Genomic DNA, 21,695 nt, shown 5'->3' on the forward strand with positions numbered 1-21,695 from the left:
TAAGAAAAATCAAATGATTTAAAGCATTTTCCCGAATATTTTTTTTTGTTTTTTTATTTTCACATTTCCTTGTCACAATACTTTTTTAGTTACACACATAGTTTTCTTAGAATACAAAATGTTTTGTTTTTTTAAATTGTAATGCGTTAATCTGCCCCCATTAACTAGGCATTTTAATTTTTTAATTTTTATCTTTTTTCGTTTGTTAGTTTATCTTATTTTTATGTATAAAATTGGAAAAATTCGTTACATGTAGAAAAAAAATCATTTTTAGAGATATAGCGTTGCTTCCAGTTGTTTTATCTTTCGGTTTTTTTAGCGCATTTTTTTTGCTTCATTTAAAAAAAATTGTTTAAATTCCAGAAAAAAAGTCATTTTGTGTAGACGGACGATTTGCAGGCGAACATTTGTCGAAAATGTTGCTTATGCTTTCTTTTCTTCTTCGATAATTTCTTTGGTTGGCAGCGGATTCTTTTCGCACGTTTCAGTGTGCTTCAATTTAGTGGAGTCAAAGTTTTCGATACCATTGATAAAGTTGTTTTTGGTTTTCTCCTGTTCAATGGCTGTGAAAAGAGACAAAAAACGAAAAATTATTTGGCGATACACATCATTATGGTGTTCTAGGAACAACTAATTCCCCGCCGCCGTCGGTTAATTTTGTGTTAGAACAATATTTACAGGACGATCAGTAGATTCTCCATTAGTTAGAATTTCCGACTATACAATGAATGCTCGCTTCCAACGCTACCAACAGTTATATCGTACACCTTCACATTCATTAACCAGAATTGAATGATTAGGTTTGGGATTTCAGATTGGAACAAATAATTAAATCTCTATGGTCTCTATGGTACACTCCCAACTACAAGTGTTTCTACTGAGGGCCAATTTTTGAGAATTTTAATTCTGGAAATTCCAAAAATTTTTAAAAATTCTCAAAAATTTCGAAAAGTCACTGCAAATATTGTTAGGAATTTTTCGGAGCTTCAGCTTCTTCAGAATTTTGCTGAATTTTCAAAATAAAATTTACAAAAATTGGCCCTGCTCTACATAGACAGATTCATCATCTGCACAACGCATTCACTCAAATGGTTGGATTAGAAGATTCGAACCGTATTCACGTCGTGAGTTTACTATAAACGGTAATGTGAAAAAATCATAGTTGAAAATATGAGAAAGTTCCTGAATATATATGGTATCCTTCGAAAATCATACAAAATCTTCCGATGGGATCACAATGGAGCGAAGTGTGAGTCAGGTGGTTCTATGACATACAAAAAAAAAATGAAATTAAAACCGACCAGATGCAAAGTTTTTATCACGTAATTGCCATTTCATAGGGTAACAACCGTACGACGTTCTGTTGAGTAAATTTTAATTGTTTCGAAAATCTGGATAGTCCATAATTATATTGGTCGGTGGGAAAATAAAGCTACAGTGTGCAACAACAACCAAAATGATCTTTTTATTGTGGGTTTCATGCTGCTGGCTATTATTATTCTATATTTGCAGTGTATTTGCATCAGCATGAGCATTGGAGCCGTAGGACAATTGGTTCCATTTCTGGTGAGATAATAAAATCGTGAATTTAATTGACTACAGTGGAGAGTAGTGATCGTTTCTATTCACCTTCTTAAAACATTTGCTAAATGAAACGAAGACTCAGCTGAATTTTCACGAAAAATTATGAGTTTCTCGTTTCGTACTTATAGAAAAATTGAAGGAATTTAGTTTAAAGAAATTTTGGTGTGACTTTACAATCGTTTCGAAGAATTTTACGACACTTCTTCCACCTTGAGTTTACCGTTGGCAAACCGTTATCGAAAACGATGAGGTACCGATGAGATAAGTTTTGAATTGTGTCCTTTTTTATTGCAAATGTTACAGTAATGAAGTAATAGATGGTGTACACGCTAGGTAATGTTTTGAGTAACAGATTCAATGATGTCATCATGTTACACGTGTCATTTGTTAAGGATTAATTGACGTTAGTAACCAAGGACAAAAAAACAACGAACTATTTCTAAGGCTATACACAGTAAACCACCATTGTGTCGACCGTCATTTTTCAACAAATTACATCCTACACCTTTTAACCCAAAAAAAACCAACCAAACGTTGTAAACGAGAAGTTGTATTAAACAAACCTTCCAATGGGGGCAATGGATTTTTTTCAGCTGTCTCAACATGATGCATACCACTCTGGTCGAAATGTTCCACTTCATTCAGAATGGTTTCATGCCGTTTTTCAGCAATTATAACTTTCGGAATGAATTAGAAATATCAGCAAAAATTAAAAGTGGACGAAAAATTTCGTATTTTCTTCACTATACTTTTGTATGGTCGAAAATCGTTCAAACGTTTATGAGATAAACTCAAATACTAACCATCTTTATCTGGCAACGGGTTTTTTTCCTGAGTTTCGGCATGTTTCAGTTTGGTAGAATCGAAACCTTCGATGGTGTTGAATAGGTTTTTCTGTGATTTTTCAGTGGCCACATCTAAAACGGAAATAATATTTGTCATCAGTGAACATCAATGTAGCGGTTGACTGAAAATGTGTTAGGTAAAATCGAATTAAACAAAAAAACAAATCGAGTTCTGCGTGTTAAGTTCATCTCGTTAAAGCAATGGATATTTATGTTCTTTCTTCATTCATGTTTTCTGCTTCAATTTCAAGCCGCGCAACACAGTGGAACTCCGAGCATTCAATTTAAAAAAATAGAATTGCTTAGATATCATACCAATTAGCAGCGGTAAACCATACGATTTTAATCAAAAATGTAGGCTGAAGGGATCGTTTTTTTTTCTTTACGACACGCAAACGTAACAACAGAGAGATAGAGAAAAACAAACTGCATCACGTTCGTTCAATTAAAATTAATATTTTCGGTTCTGGTTAATCAAAAAAGGTAACCAAAGCGAATCGTTTACTGAACCATGTACTTTGGATGGTCGATCCAGACACGAATGAAAATTTTGCTTGGAAATTAACAAAAATTCTTTGCTTTTTTTCGCCCAATTAACATTTTGATCGAGTAAATGATTCGGAGGCCTTCATTGGCGTATTTGGAGTAATTAATACAGAATTGGTTGTACACAACCAACGGTTCGCATTGTGTCCCTCAATAGAAACTCTATAATTGAAATGCCACAATATTTGAATGGAAAACGGACATACATATTATGTACCGGTTGGTCGGAAAAGCCACACAAAAGGGAACGAGGGTATATATATACATTTTTGCATAAAATGTTTTGCTCTGTCAAAATGAAATACAGCCAGAGACCATGGAAAGGATGGTTGGACACAAAAAAGCATATTAGAAAATATAATTAATTCCTTCATTAAAGCAACAAAGCGGAACGGCTGATAAATTTTGAAATTTGCAATTTTTTTAGTTTCTGCTGCTTTTTTATTAGACAAATTAGCATAGCAAAAACACATTTCAAACGTCCTCCTGACTAATCGAAATAAAATGTTGTGTGTGGCACTTTTTGCTTATAGCCGTTTATTTGCTTGTCGGGCACATGATTCCCCGATCGGTTAATTTCTCATTTGACTTTTGCTGTAAATATGCTCATGTATACTTAAAGTAAAAACAACCAGCAAAACAAACACAAAAATGCCAACTAAAAACTAACACTTTGAATTTCACAAATAAAATAATTGTGAACCTTCGGCAGTGGGAAGAACAATTTTTTCATGTGTATGCGTTTGCTTCAATATTTTGGGGTCAAAATTCTCTACACCTTGCAACAATGACTGGTGCTGCTTCTCTTGCTGAACATCTGCACACCAAACACGATACACCAATCATCAATAACGAAACAAATTTAAAATTAAAAAAAAGCAAAAGAATCGGTACACAGCATTTGGATTATTGTGCTGGATCGGAAATTGAACAAAAAAAAATCCGGTTGAATTAAACCAAAATCATACACAGCGAGGTATGAGTTGTAAGTGGAAAATTAACATAAATTCGCGGATTTGAAACGGTTGTTTTGTTCAATGTTAGAAATTGATACAAAATTTCTTCCCGTTTATCGAACCTACATTAGAATTTATTCATAACATAACATACCTTCAGCCGTGGGCAAAATTATTTTTTCCTGTGTATCGGTGTTCTTTAGTTTATCTGTGGTAAACCCTTCCAACTGACTCTTAAGATCGACGGCAACTTTTGGAAGATCTTTTAATGCTGGTGCGGCCATTTTCGCTCTAAATTCGCTTAGTAGATATAAAGACTGAAACGAAAAATGATAAAAAATAATTTAGAAATTCCTCTGGAATTGGATGATGTAAGAATTGTCTAAAACAAATTCGTAAAAAACAAAGAGATAATTTTCATAAAATGATTTCATATTTCATAGTTGATGTTAATCGACCGTTCCACTTGCCAATTAAAGGCTGGACAACATTTTTTTTTCTCTTCACTTCTGTCTATATCTACAACCTGGACCTAATATTAGAAGTACACAGCGTTGCTATGTTAGAGCATGTAATTGAAATGGTTGATATATGTTTTTGATAAATTGATTTATTGCATTAACGTCATATGGTTGCCTGCTCGGAATGAATAAGGCTAAAGAGAATCAAAACACATGAATAATAATTGATTAATTAATCGAAGCAACGTTTTTCTTTTACAGTTTACACTACCATACTGTCGTGAAAGTTGACAATGACTTTTTTTCACGTCGAACGTTTTTGTAACCCTGCAGTTTTAAATTGAAGTACAACACTCACAACAACGACAAGTAATGCAATCCTGTCAGAAAATATAGATATAATGAGTCAAGTCAATCCATGATCTGACCTTGACTAACGAAACTTCAAACGGAAATAACTCCAGATCTGTTAGATTCATCGTGTATTCTTCTGAATTAAGTCTGAATTCACTAGCCGATAAGTGACTCTCAGAAAAGTTAATTTTTTAATTGCTTTCATCTAGGATAGGAACTTCAGGAATAAACGACACACTCGGACTAATACGGTCTCATATAGCAAAAAAATGTTCAAAAAATGAAGTAAAAAGTTTGAAATCGATCGCTCGAAAATACTTAGATCAAAAATGAAGTAATAGATCCGATAGTAAAGTTGATGTTATGTTTGCTGTCGAGGGAGAATCGGTTGGCCACCATATTTCTAATTAGAACTGGTTTTGGTTTAAGTTCCATTAGAGGCAAATGATAATAGGAAAAATAAGCAGACTTGTCATAAGGGATTAACTAAATTACGAAACTTTTCCTCAGTGCTGTCATAAAAATTAAATCTTAAAAAACTAGAGAAACACGCGCTCTGAAAAGCTAAAACTATATGTATTAGATGGAAACATCAAATCACCCCTTCTCAATTTGTTTTTGCTGGAGAGAAGAGTCGATGTAAATGTGATCGACCGCACGGATGTTACGTCTGATTCAAGTTTGAGCGAAGTTTTTTATGATTGTGAATGAAGATGAGAGTAAGAATTACTATGTGATTTGTCTTGTATAGAGATTTTATTTCGACATTTTATGACGTAGGTTGTATTCATTATTTCAAATGTTTGTATGAGTATGATCTGATTTGATTTTGTTAATTGATTTCCTGTCAATGTAAGTAAGTTTAGTCGAGAGAAAGAAGCCTTGATAATGTACACGTAGTGTACGAAACTATAGTCAGCAAATATACTTTTTGGTCACAATTTAAAATAAAAAAAACGATTTTTATTTTCGACTCGTTAACGTCTCATATGTTTTCTGTTATTTGATGCTAAAACAATGTTCTAGCCCCATTCTGGGCCAGGGCTATATTGAGAGAGTAAAACATTGTCGTCACTTCGTAGGGCGTACATTTCTCGATTTATTTAACATTTAATGTTTATGGCAGCATTGAAAAAGCCGTTACGTAATTTTAGAAAGTTCCCTAATTGCCCTAATAATTCTAAAACGCCCGATTCAAAATTTTTACTTCGAAATCGTACCGTGGAAAAGGTTGATTTGTTCAAGCACAAATTCCATTCCATTGAATAGACAAAACGGAAAACAATCCGGCCTGAGATTTCTTTAAATGCCAATTGCACATTTTTCCCAGTCAAGGCGAATTTCTACTGAATATGAATTTTTGTCTGAGTCATCAATTTAAACGGTTGAAAAAAAAAAGACTTTTGTTCATTAGTTATATAACGAAATTATTTTATTGAATTAATTGAATTATGCTGTGTTCCGATTATGTGCGGCATTGAAACTCAATGATTGACACCTTAATAATGCTTTGGTTTTTATAAAATAAATTTTGATTGAATTGAATTGAATTATTTTGGTACATAAATGGGCAGAATTTCTCTCCTTCATTTTCGATTTTCCATTATTAATACATACAGGCATTCATCCTGCGTAATAGAAAAATCAAAACCCCAACTAACAGTCGCATTGTTTCGGTATGCATACAATGAAAACTGATGATAAAAATGTTAAAACGGAAATTGTTTCATTCCAATAAAACAATCCATTTTATTACCGAAATTACTGCAACACTATACAGTTGACATACGAGTTCGCAGACAGTTTTATATAGTTTGAAGTTCAAGTTATTATTATTGAACCACCCACCAGCTCGTATTCGTTATTTCATTTTGAGACAACATGTCTGACGGTATTTTCACGATAGTTTTTTTTTTGGTTCTTATTCATTCCTACATGGAACTGGAAAATGTAATTTCATCACATACTCTTTACAAGATTACTGTAATCGTATCAAGCATGTCGAAGAATCTTCCACACTGTCCACCTTAACGATTGGCGTTATACCAAATAGGGACAATCATAAACATAGACATTTAATATGGGATAAAATCTGATTCAATTATTTCGTATCTGCTTTTACCTTAATTGATAAAAAAAGAGAAAACAATTCGTTCGTGCATGCCACACCTCAATAATTCTACCATCAGCTGTTTTATATCTCTTAAAATATTCGATACGAAACACCTGACACTCTAGTTCGCAACAAACGTAACATCATTTTCCTATGACTCATCGAAAAAGTCTCGTGTTACTCCCAGAAGCAGCGGAACAAAAACCACCGATACATAACCATCAGACATGACGTCATTTTATTCCAGACTACATAGTCTGCATTTTCACTGGTATATAACAATGCGGTACGGGTACATAGAGCCTCCAACCCAAAGTCATCTTTCGCATCGATACCATGGTTACAAAATCCGTTTCTCTCTTCGCATTTCCTTTATATATTAGTCGATATTTTGTATGGTTTGCCCGGTTTGAGCAACGTTCTCAACGGTGTACACGTTGAACCCAAAATGGGATAATGGAAAATACAGTGAGGAGAATAAAAAGAAAACATTTTACATAATCTATTTGTGCGGAGTTGGAGCTTTCTATCGTTTTTAATAAAAATGGCATGGGTCAATTGACCTATGTATACTCTCATATACCATATGTCCATTCCATATCCGTATTATATGTATATCCAAATTAGTGTGGATGACGGACAATACGTCAAAGTAATCTATCATCAGACAGAGACAATGTACATAATTCATGTGCAATTTCGAATACAAAAAACAATTTACTTTGATTGGGTCTTTATGTATTGCGTTCTTTCACATGGTAAAAAAAAACTACATCGCACGAAGGAGTACAGCACTCAACACAGCTACACGAGCTGAATTTGTAAATCAATTTTTGATTGCAAAGTCTTATTTTCGACCGTGTAATGTAGCGGAGACAACCAGTTTTTCGTTATTCTCGACGAAATGAGCGCAAAATGAAAATAAATTAGTTTTTAAGTAACGACTTCCTCAAAAATGCAAGAGCTGTTATTTGTGTTCAACAAGGGTAGAAAGCGTACAGGAAATCATAAAGTCGAATTTGTTGCATCGTGTTGCAATAATCAACAATTTTTGCCATTACTATAAGTACAACTTCACCGTTGATAGTATTTTATATGTGACAGTGGATGTTCTACATTCAGGCAATATCATCGACAATTATGAGAAATATTCTTATCGTATTCCACTTTGAATTAAAAACACTTATCAACCATGGCGGAGAATTCGGATGACAAGTAGGAGATTATCTGATTTATTGGTCATAGCGCATTATGTATACGCAATGTGGAAAATGTTACTATAAATTATTCATCACACCAAAAGGGATCTGATTTGTCAACATGGTAAATAACTTCCCGACATCGTTACAGAAATTTCCATATCTCAAATTTGTCATCCAAATTTATTCCGACTAAAATTCGCTAAAGCTTTTGTTTATACAACCCTTTTGGACGAATCCCATTTTTCTATACAAGCAGTCCCTTTGTTTGAGATCTTCAGTATATTAAGGTCATCAAGGTAATAGCAGATCGCAAAAAGTCGTTAATTGAACTTGACACTGTACGAACATCGGTATTCAAATCTCAACGTTTGCGTGTCAAATCAATTAAAATTTAATTGCTAAAAAAAGCGTTGGTATACTCCATAATGATGACACATGCAAAAACGGCAATTTGTTGTTCCAATAACTGGCCCGAAAAAGATTATTTTTTGTCCTTTCAGAAAAAAACATAATACCTAAAACTAGTAGCGCAGCGCGAGGTATACGAACGACAAATTGAAAAAAAAAATGGTTCGACGATATCGCATATTATACAAATGTTTCTCAACAAGCGATGACTGTGTAACCGTTTTGCCTAAAATGGTATGACTCATTCGAAACTTGGTGTACGATTCATGCTTAAGAAAGGCATTTTATTTCATATAGATAAACCAATGAACATTCTGAGCACTGAGCAGATATATACATAAAACATAGTATGATGCATAATTAGCTTACACACGGTTACGAACGTTATACACAATTATAAAGTGTATACTATACAGAGAGAGAAATTTTACATATTTTTTTCGGTTTTATTATTTATTATTTGCTGGCAATTCTTTTTTTTCTGCAATTGTGATGAGTACTGTGTAGTTGCTACCGCTGAATATACATGAATTTAATGGCTTTCTTTATATAAATAATATTAATATGCATGCACATTATCACACATAAGAATGTTATTACATGGATGGGCAAATAAAACGGTATATTCGCGAATATTACTATGTATACATCACATCATATACAATACACATCCATGAAAGATCATTGAGTACGTGTTGAGTCTTGAATGTAACGAAAATAAAAAGATGAAGAAAAAAAAAATCTCGAACAAAAATGACCTTAATTTCCGAACGAATCGACAGAAAGAAACTGAATTTGCACAATAATAAACAGCTCCATAACTTTGAGAATTTAACTCAATTCCATAAAAGGAACGAAATTTTGTTTAAAAAAATTGCAATGAGCTCGAATGAGCCGTGCTTGGTATAGCTAAATTTGGTATGATTAAAGTTTTAGGCTGTCTCACAGATTTTTTTTGTATTTTTTTTTGCTTTGGGCAAATACGTATTTATTAGTGACATTGTAATCTCATGTTGTTTACATGTTAATAAGGAATAAAATTAGATTACTCATTACATTGGAGTAATTGTGTTCATTACGGCGCTAACATAATTTGTTAACTCGAAAGCTTTTCAATAGAAGTACCGTGCTATTTCTTCCTTACTTCACGGTTCACTTGTGTTCTTCTTAAGTCAATTGTTATTTTAAGAACATAAGTTCCATTCCACTAATGATTAGTATCTGCTAGTTTGACAAAGTTTGTGGACAAGTAGTAACTAAGTAACTATAGTCACTAATAACCCGAAAGATAGGAATTTTATGAAGTCGACAATGTATTTTACCCTCCCAATTAGCAGGTAGAACATTTTGAATTTATACAATGCATATCTGTCGAGTTATTAAAGATTTAATTTACAGGCAGCACTGAAAAAAGTGGATGTCAGTTTTGGGTAGTCCCTAAACCAGTCGTTCTGGTTGCTAAATTTTCTAACAACTTACGAAAGTATATTCAAGAACAAAAATGTTCAAAAAACCACCACTACTAAATGCATAATTCGAGACATAATCGCTTTAAAAGCAAGGCGTTGTTGTCCGGTCAAAACAATTTATATTAAAATTGTAAACAAACGTTGCCTGTTGAGTCACAATACATTGTAGTTATGTGCATACGTGGTGTATAACTGGATGTGAATCAATTTCTTTTTTAAGTCTAATTTTCTGATATGAAATTCTTGCAACACACATTTTGTGTTTTTGCTCGCCCAACTTTATCAGAAAGCGTTAAATCACTTTTATGCACTCTAATCGCGACTCGGAACATATATTCACCGCACCTAAAACTCATTCACATGCGTCTGTGTGTGCAAAAAGTAAAAAAAAAGTTTTTTAGTTTGTTTATTATGATAAGGAATGTTTCCAAAATAAAACATTTTGTTTACATAATGCTACGTCCGCGATGTATGACCGTATCGAGTTTTATTAAATTTCGGAATTAAAATGGCATTAAGGTAACGAGGACTGATAAGTAAAAAAAGTGCCAAGCGAAATACACTCGAAGAGTTTTCTTCTTCGAAACCTGATATTCGTAGCATTTTATGGTAGCAACGACAGAGATGTAAGCAGCTAAATATAATATGAAAACGAGTCTCAAGAAAGGTGGCCCATTGTTCATTATACTCGTTTATTATCTCATATTTTGACAGAAACTAGAGACTGAAGTCACTGAAATAAAGTAAAACTGATATGTGTCTACTACACTGCATGTTACTAATTTGCATTTTTATTTTAAAATATCCAATATAATTAACTCATATTTTCACCTGTTTGTGCGACTCAAAATGAAAATAAATTCACGTTTTATTATGAGTGGCCGAGTTGACAAATATTTTGCTAGCAAAGAATACGTCAACACAACGTGCAAAATGGAAAAATGAGGAATGTCACACTTGTATACCTCTCTGGTTGTTTTATCACAAAAAGTAATTGAATCGTGTTCTATTGATGGGACAACAGCATAACTGAGTAAATATAACGCATAGATGTGAATAGCAGGAAGGATTCTTTGATATGTAGAGAGAATTCCATGAACTGTACCATGATAAACGATATTTCGTTCTGTACGAATCCAAGATGCTTTAAGAAAGGCTTAAAAGATGTCTAACCATTTCGGATTGAGGTTTCATTAGTCATGGGACAGGTCATTGATGGCTTCATAAATATTCTTTCTAATTCCACCCGATTCCATTCCCACATTTCTCTGGACCGAGGATGAAAGTGAGAGCGGAAGTTGAGTGCAACTTGACAGAGCTTCAATTACGCTAGAAATTACGACGATATTGGTTAAAAATACAAAACACTTCAAGGTAATTAGACGGAAATTAAAACCGTCTGAGACAGATACACACTTGGTACAACATTTTCTAGCTTAATTTCTTCCCCCGCAATCGATAAGTTTTAATAAATTCTCAAGCTTGAAATCGGATTATATTAATTGAAATCGACAGAACGCCTTCACTGACTCACTCAATTACGTTTCGATCTGAACTATGTATTAGCTTGATCGGTACAGGAGAGTTTAAGCTTTGCAGTTTGCATCTATATCTGTTTCAGACACACTAAATAACTAATACTATCGTTAAAGTAAATATTTTCATATTGAAGAATTTCGATCGGACCGGCTATAAATCAAACGAAGAAAAATTCTTGTTTTTGTGTGTGTCAGATTCACCGAATGCTTTTACGATTCGATAAGCTAATTTGACAACCAAATGTTAACAGCTTTTTTGTCTTCGGATTATATGTTGCATTCATTAATCAAAATGTGGACGGTTGAATGACAGTGGTGGCGTTCATAAAAAAATGTCGATAAAAAGAAATGGAAAAATGCATTTCGATCAATTAAAAAAATCAGAAAGTTAATATTGAATCTATAGCACAAATCTTTGACTGAAAGTAAATTTATATGATTGCGATCAGCAACTCGTGAATCCAGCGTTGTTTTGCGTGTTTGAAAGTCAATAATTTTTTTGTCTGAAACTGATAGAATTTAGGAAGAATAAATCTGCCACCCATACCCAGTCATATCTTTTATCTTAATTTTGCCAAAGAATCATAAGACTTACTGACATATTCCCGGTCCAGACATTCTTTAAATCGATTTTTCACCGTGAAGCCATAATGGCTCATTTTAGGCCAAATGGAGAAAAATGTAGATCTGGTTGTGGGCAACATTTTTCTTTATTTGACCGAAAAAGAGCTATGGTGGCTTCATGGTGAAAAATCGTTTTAAAGAATGTCTTGCCTGGAAATATGTCAGTAAGTTTTATGATTCCTTCCGAACGTTCCAAATTTCGGACGTCTTTTATGAACGTTTACAAGCGAAATGGTAACACAAACAGCATCCGACGTAACGTTTTGTTTGTTGTTTTTCTTTTTTTTTTTTTTTAATGAAGATATTTTTATCATCGGATAGACTATTATCAGCTGCCAAATATATGTTCAAAAGAGAAGATGATATGTGTTCACATACATCAAATGCACACTCGAAATCGTGACGTAGTCACCATGTATATAATATGTAAATTCGCAGCAGTCTCACTCTAAATATATTTTTATTAATAGGAATTTAAGAATAATTAATATTTCCATTCCCAAAAACAAAAAAAAATTGTTCAACTTTAAAGTGCGTGGTTGTCGGGTTTCCTTTTGTCACTTGTATGTACATTCGTACAATGTATACACATAATTTTAGATAGAGGAGTTGTTAATGAATTCACAAGTCTCCGAATCGAATAATGCTACGGTTTTGATAAATGTTTTTAAAATATTTTATACATTTTTATTTTGGGGCGGTCAATGACTTTGAAGTGTGTGTTAATGTTATAATAATGAGTATTTGTACAGTATACACATGTTACAATTGTTGCAAGTGTGGTTTATTAACTGGATTTCGGTTTTGACGAACAAAGAACACATTTTTCCATGAAATTAATTAGTGTTAGCCGATTCGGTTTCGTTTACAATGTTTATTATTATTTGCGTAGTTCATAAAAATAATTGAAAATTTAATAAATAATTTAGATAAACACTAAATAACCTCTATGCATTCAAAACGTTTTGCATTGTAAACAAATCTGGATTTTTATTTCGTTCTCTTTTTTTTGATGATTAATTGGAACATGATTCTGTGGCCGTTCTCATTTTGATGAATGGACATACTATCATTCATTTGAATAAGACTTATGTTACGAAATACTGCTAAGGATAGCACAACGGCTTAGACGGCAATCCAGTGAATTTTATTATTCCATTATTTCCCTGGTTTTACATTAAGCCCTCACATGACAACTCTGCGTTAGTTCAGTCGAAACAATAATCCTTCCAGCACCATAAAATTTCAGTCTATAGCTAAACACGTACAATAAAACGTCGGACAATGATAGAAGAGAGCGAAAACATTTTAAAGCTAAATAAATATTTGATGAGCAAAAGTAAATGCAATTCTTAAGTGGATTGAATTTTAGCGAGGTCAACGGTTTACAAGAGGACCTTTTATTGCATTCAATGAACCAATATTTGAGGTATAATAATACTTGAAAGTTGTTTTAACAATTTGTCAACACTAAAGATGAAGAATTTTGGTTGCACCTCAGAATTTGTTTAGTTTAGTTTGAGTCACACATTCCGAGTTGAACAACGGAACAATTAAGTTTTGCTATAATAAAGAAAAATAATTAGAACATTAACTGTGTCGTTAAATTTTCTACTATTTTACGATAACAATTTCAAGAAAAGTAAAAAGGTAATTTGCACTCATACTATCACACATTGACTTTGCTATTAGATTTAGTGAACTTTTACAGACAGAAAGCCATTTTACAATATCGAATCTATTACTTCATTTGACCTAGGTATTTTCAATACTCAAATTTGTCTTGCTATTGTCACCGCGTCCGGGGTGAATTTGATATTTTAGATTAATCTGGGCCTAATATTCAATCTTTGAATCAAAAATTTTAAATGTCCTGTCCAACTTCATGTCTTGCTTAGAATTCAGGCTCTGATAAGGTTTAGGTCGACCGATTTAATTTAGGTCAGGTTGACCTAAAGCTGATCTTTACCTGAACCTGAATATAAGATTTAAGATGCAACGAAAACCTGACCTTGTTTAAATCAGGTTTTTTCACATCAGGTTCAAAGCAGGTCAAACCGAGCATTGTAAGGTAGACTTGGAATTTCAAGAAAGAAAAGTCAACATGAAAACCATCAGAGCCGCTCTCAAGTCCGAGTGTCCATCAGCGCTCTTTTAATACAAATTCAATGAAATTGATTAATTCTCAATTCAAAACTACTTAATGAATTAACGACGTAAGACGAAACGAGATTTGGGGCAAGTAAACAATCCGACAATGACAGACACATTTCGTTCTAGTATTATACGAGAGAACACTGAGGGAAACTTAATTCATTTTGTGAAAATAATAAAATCGTTGGAAAATATCCAAATCTACAGTGTACATTTTGAATGGAAATTCATTTCGAGCGCTGTATAACAGGTGATAATTGTTGCAAAACGATATTTTTAACGCCAAACCAAATTTTTTGACTCCACAAAAATGATTTCAGAAAAAAAGGAAAGAGAAAACGGGAAAGTCTTATGTTTAATCAGGCACATTTTGTTTTGGATTTATCGTAATACATATACGATATACGTGCATTTCCATGGATTCATTTTTTTAAAAGTTTTATCGCATGAACAGCGAAAACAAAGAAATAAAAAAAAACTTGTTTTGCAACGAAAATTCTTGAGCGATGACGACGGATTTTGTACTGTATCTACTTGAAATGTTTGTTAAACAAAAAAAATAATAAAGATATGTCTGAATCAACTGTATCTATAAAATAAAAAAATAAAATCGTCCACACATATGGAATGATCAGGTTATCCAATTCAATTAAATGTAATTCTCTGTTGTTCTTCATTTTTTTTTCATTATTTATCTAATGTGGAGAGTTATTAATAAAGTTTGTAATATTTTCTCTTTCGCATCGTTTCGGATGGAGTATAAAGAAATTTTATCCGGCTTTTTCTTAATCAATTTGAAAAGTATTTTACTGTGAACATACACAGCTAACGACAAGTACAACAATATATACTCTGTGATCCAACTATGAATGTATCCCAATATTATTATGAACTTTCAGATTGGCACTCTTCCATATGCTCAGAATTATGACACCTTTTGACTCGGTTAACTGAAGCAGATAAAACCCAGTGAAAAGAATTTTTTAATGTAATTCGCTGCAGAATATTATTCCATTCACGCTGTGAATAAGATTCATGTATAAAGTTAAAATTACACTCGAAAGGTGAACAAAAGACCTGCGAGCCGGTGGAAACGCACCAAGTCTTTTCTCTTGTATTTGAACAATATATAAATACAGTAAAATGCATAAACTGTACGGTCAAATACTCCAAATGGTGCGCTGACAGTCTGAGTCAATTAATTAGATAATTATATTGCTTTGAATGGAAGGTGTGGTTGGTAACATCGTATTTTGTGAATCCATATAATACAAACAACCATACAAACACAGAATGGACAAGTAAAATGCGACGATAAAACATAGTTAATCTTTGTGTTTTGATTGAAATTTTGATGAATTCGGAAATATTATTCGTATTTTTTCGAAAGAAAATTGTTATCGTAATATTGTAAACGCGAAAGCGAAAGTTGATGGCTGAGAGATGACACTGTGGTGATAGCCAAAAAATGTAATCAAAATTATTGGTAGTTGGATGTGTCTGTTGACAGTGATGGAGGGGCATAGGATATCGAATAGTCACCAATATAAAAACGGAACATTATTATAGATATGAGATTGATGCTCCGATCTAAAAAATATCCGAATTCATGAAGGTAGTTGATGAGAGAGTAATTTCTCATCAATTACTTTAAAGTGATGTAGATGTCCGCAAATAGCCAGATAGAGAGTTTTATATTGGAAATTACTATTCATAAGACAGATCCACATAAAAGAAGAGTAAAAGGAAGAATGTGGGTCTGATCCTCATACTAGGCATAGTAGACAATGTGTTCTAAATCTAGGTCTAACTTTTCACTTTAATTACATACGTTAAGCAACTGAAGCACTGAATTTCTGCAAGAATAGAAGAATACATTGGATGCTGCGAAAGTAATTAATTACATGATGTAGTAAAAACAAACTCGAAAGTGTGTTTTTAAGCAACAAACTTCTAAAACTGCATTTTCGACAAGAGTAGAGCTCCGAGCCGAAGACGAGGTGTACAACTACATTTTTTGAAAGACAGTTACAGAAGGAATTCACGTGAAATGAATCGAAAATTTTCTTCGTGTAATGGATTATTTTACCAAAGGGCAAGATTTCATGTAATGGCCCGCATGGGACAGGCACGCAAATTACAATTTTCAAAAATAGAGTTTATAATGGAAATAAGCACATCCAGCAGATGTGAAAAATGTATTACACTTAAATTGAATTGCTGGCCGTCTAAAAACCTATTTTCTTCGACAGGTTTAAGGTTTTTCCAAAAGGACCTCACAAAGTATGTAACATCCACAAGGTCAATATTGCAAACACTCGGTTTGTGTCTCATTTTACAAACGGCAAATGTGAATTTCATGCAAATTCAGGGGACACACGAGTTCGTAATTATTGAAATGCTTTTCTATATTCATGATGATATTGAGCTGCTGTTCTTATTAGAAGCACACATTGATATTCCTATCGACAAAGGAAGTCACGTCTTTGTATGTTGCTTTTTTATTCGTTTTTTTTTTTATTCGCCTTATAACACACCACCATTGAGTTATATGGGATGTAACAATAAAATGAAATACGAAAAAAATAATCCTATCCTGTGTGTGTTTTGCTGTTGTTCCACGTAGCATCATAGAGATATATTATAGTTTCAGAATACAACTCGATGAAGAACATAAATTTTGTATTTTTTTTGTTTAAAACATAAATTTACGTTCGATTATGATGCTAGTAGACAAACACATCACAATTCGTGACAATAAATCACAGATTCATATTACTAGTGGAAATGGCTATTATTTATGTTATATACGAACCGAACATTACAATAACTAGCAATGACAATACACCGACTCTTGTTGCATAAAATTTGAATAGATTTAAACAAGACGAAATTTACGATGACAAAGGCACATATAAGTAGGAGAAGAAATTATTGAGAGAATATTTATATTGATTGCATTCAACATTCATTTGCGGTGTTCATTAAAAAAATTGTGATAAATCACCTTGAGTAAATCAGTCGAACATCTCAGTCAATAATGTAAAAAAAATGAAGAAAAAAGGAAAACAATATGTGACGAATCACTTTATGTCTGCAGCTAACATGATATTGACAATCCGTGTATGTGTGTGTCCTTAATTCATTAAAATAATTGACGTCGTGAAGACTTGCAATCACCTCATGATTCAGTTTCATATTTATGGATGCTAAGTCTACCTTCGTAAATAGAAACAAAATCTCTTTGACATCCATTTTCATACATGGATACCAATCTGTTCGTTTTTATTAATTCGTCAGAACTAATTTTCTGGATTGTAGACCAGTGTTCACTGTCTCCAGTTAAACCAATCGATTTATGAAGTTGCAATTTTACATTAGTGGCATCGAGATGAACAAAGAACAAAGCGTTCGAACAGTGTACCTATTCAGTGTGTATGACATTCAGTATTTTCATAGCGTAACAACAAAAAAAAAACTCCTATTATATCGCTATCAATGACTGAGCTCATTTCAATGCTTAAAATTGCATTGACCTTGAGACAATTTCCTGTGCTACTAAATACTTCCCGGCATTTTATTTTCGATAACACAACAGCAGGGATTTTCGATTTAAAACCCCATATTAATTAGGGTAGATTACAATCTGTTGTTCGAACAAAAGAAAGATGAATTCTTGGACTTATTTGATATTTGATGTGTAGGCTCCGAAGTACTGTGATCAAATCCCCTAACTCATGTAAAAATGGTTATGTTTTTTACCAAGGGACGAAAATAGGAAATTGCAATAAAAGCGAAAGTTTAGACATTTCTCACTTGAACTGTCATCAGATAGAGCGTCAACAGAACGCTATCTTCTCACAGCATTTGCATTCACGCTGCACGGTTGAAAATATACTTTAGAATGAGGGTTTTGGTTCTCTTTGATACTTTAGAATTCAGTATGAAAGGTGTAAGTGAGACATTTATTATGTAGAGTCTCTACGTATCAGTTCGCCTAAATTCAATCAAAACTGCACTCGTGACACCAAAATCTATTCTGTACCGTTCGGTTGACTGGTGGTAGACTCAATTTAAAATTGCTCGAGAGATGAATGCAACTGAAACCAATATATTGGGAAGCCAAAAAGAACTATGGGATATTGTCTAAATTGAAACCGTCACAGTCTATTAACATTTTTCCAATCAACGAATTCTTATATTTTTGTTAACGAAATTCCTCAGATCTGAAACAAGTTTTCGTCTTCACATTGTTTTGTGTTTTTTTTTGTTATTGTTAAAATGAAATAATTTTATTTAAAACAACTTTTTTCTTGGTAAATTTTAATTGTCTGCCACGAAAACGATATTGTAGAATTACTTTGCTTCTGATTAAGATAAAAAAAGAAACAATTTCTCAAGAGAATTCAATTCGCACTTGTTACAAATACGGTGTAGCTATACCTACAGCATAATCGAAAATCAGACGACAAGGTTTTTTCTCTACTGTTTTACAAAAGATACAAATTTACCGTTATGAATTTAAATTATTATTTGTTTTGCGATTTTCCTGGAAGATTTCTAAGAACTTCTTCATCCCTTCGACATGTTTAAAACGACTTTTGATTCATTCATTTCGACAGAGGGGACACGTTAAAGTGGCAACAGTGTTAACACGTTTGTCTGCAAAGAAACTAACTGTCGATTTTCTGAGTTATAGCGCACAGTATTACTTATCGAAGCCTATAATCATGCTCGATATTCCTACAACGAATTTGAATGACAGAAAAAAATGTGACACTCAGTTAAGTCTGCCACATGGGGAATGCATTTTTTGTAAATTAATTTTAGTCTACACAAAAAAAAGAAAAATTAAAAATTTGACGCCCACATTAGAACAACAACAAAAAAATGAAGGAAAAAATTGAACAAGTTTGCACCAAAATGCATTAATTTCAAATGTGTTTTCCATTAATTTAAAGGCAAAAGGCTTATACGTCGTACATTAATATGTAGATCTGAAACAAAACGTTTTGCAAACCTAACCATATAAAGCATATTGTACACTGTGGCACCGAGTGCATTTTAAGTAAATTTTATATTATAAAACTGAATATTGTGAAAAGAAAACTACAAAATCTTAACGAGGGGTAAATGTACTTGGGAAAAAAAATTTGAACGATGATTCATACGAATTGTATGTTCATCGTTTTGCACAATAAAAGCGGTGTATGTATAAAAGTGATTCCAATTCGATTCTGAATAAAATCCAATTTCAAGAGCAAATTTTCAGTCTTTCGCTTGTAGACTTTATTTCATTCTAAAACCTTTAACCGACAATTCAGCGGTTTTTATTCGAACATTTCCTTCATCGACACTGTCAGCAGAGAGGAGCTACCTCTGAATCTGTATACAATATGAAAACCGGCAGAAATAGTTTCCCTATCGGAATTGATTAATTGACGGGAACAGTTTTGATATTAACAGCCAATAATTATAAATCGATGAACAACATTCGTTAATAATTTCGTTTCCGTCTAGCAGGCATTTTGATCCGGGGGTATTAACAACAGTGGAAGCAATGTATGGAAACTGGAGATTAGTTTTTAATAAGGGTGTGTGAAGTGTATACGGGCCATATTTCCCATATTGAAATTCTTTAAATAAACTGAATCGAGAGAATTTAATCCAAAAAGATAATGAATTTTTAGAATATATTTATTACACACACCCACCCAGCCGACGTTGGCCGGACCTATAGTGTAGAGAAAAAAAACGTTATAATTTTTGCATATACGCAAAACAGAACCCAAATTTCAACGAAAACACTGCAAATTCGATTATTATGGAGCATTTTTGCCAGACTGGCAATAATTAGTGTCGAGTAAATATAATATGCATTTTCATTAAATGGATGAGACAACATTTTAGCAATAAAAAAAAACAAATAATACCCAAAATTAAACAAAGAAACGCACTCAACAACATTTATTATTTTAGAGTCAGTCACCGAAGAAAAAAATGCGAATTCAAAAAAAAGAGAGAAAAAATTTGCCGACACTGTATATACATCGTCACCAATATTTTGTTTTGTTTTGGACAGAACACAATTTAAATAGTTAATGAAAATAAGTAACTCACCTAGTAAAATTTAATGTGTAACAGGGAATTCTTAAGTTGGCTTTTAGTTGAAAATGTTTTGAATTAATTTCCTTCACTTTCAATCGATCACTTTAAGTGTTTAAGGTTTGACGGTTTAAAATCAACTGAATTGTTTGTACAGCCACTTTAGCTCCACTGCTTGAGAATATTAATATTTTAACAGACAAAAATGTCAGCAACCAGAATCCATCTCCGATTGTCAAATTGTGGAATCCGTCTCCGAAAACTAACTTTTTACGTGCGAGACTTCCTCAAATGACTTCGAAATTACATTATAAGTAATTGAGAAAACGCGTTGAACCGAATCAAATGCTTTAATTTGTAATTTTAAGACAATTCCCATTGCAAATACTGAGGAAATGCATTCGGAATTTTAAAGCAACGCTTGAAAACCGGTTTTCTCACTTTCAAACGGTATAGTCTGAAGTATTGCTATATATCAGTAGATGTCACTGGCGTCGTTGTGGGGTTATGTGGAAATTGTTCAAATCGTCTGTACGTATTTTCCTTTTAAGAATAAATTTTCAAATGGAAAGGTTTTTTGAAAAAGATGTCGAAAGTCTATTTGGTATTAGGTCGTAGAGTTGTAAGTACTCCATAGTTCAGTGTGATTGACAGACCTATCTCAATGATTCTGTAAGTGTAAGTATACACCTACTGTAGGACATCTACGTCATCATTTATCGATAGCGACGCTAATGTAAATGTTGAAATATTGAAATTGGTGAAATAAAAGATCTAGAACAAAAGACGTAACAGCCTCGAAAATCAGTGGATAAGCTTGCCCTCTCTAAAGAGTAAATTAACGGTATTAAGAAGCTGACATGTCGTTGACTAACCAAACGTGCTCCTGTGAACGCTCCCATGAGAACATTGAACGTGACGACTTTGGCAAGGTGTTTATTCTTGTCCTAATCCCCCCTTTTCGTTACCCTTGATAATATTCAAGATACACTACATCGGGCACACCGATTCCCCAACATTGTCTCCACCTTCAACGTCATCAGTGCAGGGCACACCATCTGGCGTACTGTTTTTACTTATATACCATAGAGTCGTGTCTCAACATCCGATAAATGGCAATGGGCAACCTATCTGTGAAATCAAAATCGTTATTGATATAGCGAAAGCGTCTAACAAACGGTGAAAATTCGTTGGCCGTGAAGTTCGTAGTCTACAGTCCTGTGCAAGTAGCGATAGCTTTCTCATGAAACATAATTATTTTATTAAAAGCTCGGCATCAAGTCTTTATTCACAAAAATTAGTAACAGCGTTCGTACAACAGTTCGTTTACAACATT

General features: G+C 33.1%; 1 protein-coding gene across 4 annotated transcripts; it reads right to left on the minus strand.

Moving 5' to 3' along the window:
• Positions 1 to 43: 43 nt before the first annotated feature.
• LOC119068729 (thymosin beta) lies at positions 44 to 20,543 on the minus strand. 4 transcript variants are annotated; one of them, XM_037172422.1, is made up of 6 exons: positions 20,375 to 20,543; positions 4,086 to 4,248; positions 3,679 to 3,792; positions 2,388 to 2,501; positions 2,148 to 2,261; positions 44 to 563 (listed from the first exon to the last, which is right to left on the minus strand). In XM_037172422.1, exons 2-6 carry the CDS (start codon positions 4,213 to 4,215, stop codon positions 424 to 426), a joined length of 612 nt encoding a protein of 203 aa, XP_037028317.1. In that variant the 5' UTR covers positions 4,216 to 4,248; positions 20,375 to 20,543; the 3' UTR covers positions 44 to 423. The 4 variants fall into 4 exon arrangements, with proteins under 4 accessions (XP_037028317.1, XP_037028319.1, XP_037028318.1 ...); XM_037172424.1 differs by lacking the exon at positions 2,148 to 2,261 and having other exon boundaries at positions 20,375 to 20,536; XM_037172423.1 differs by lacking the exon at positions 3,679 to 3,792 and having other exon boundaries at positions 20,375 to 20,531.
• Between the last annotated feature and the right edge of the window lie 1,152 nt (positions 20,544 to 21,695).

The sequence above is a fragment of the Bradysia coprophila genome (genome assembly GCF_014529535.1).
Source record: "Bradysia coprophila strain Holo2 chromosome X unlocalized genomic scaffold, BU_Bcop_v1 contig_20, whole genome shotgun sequence".
In the NCBI taxonomy this organism is placed as follows: domain Eukaryota; kingdom Metazoa; phylum Arthropoda; class Insecta; order Diptera; family Sciaridae; genus Bradysia; species Bradysia coprophila.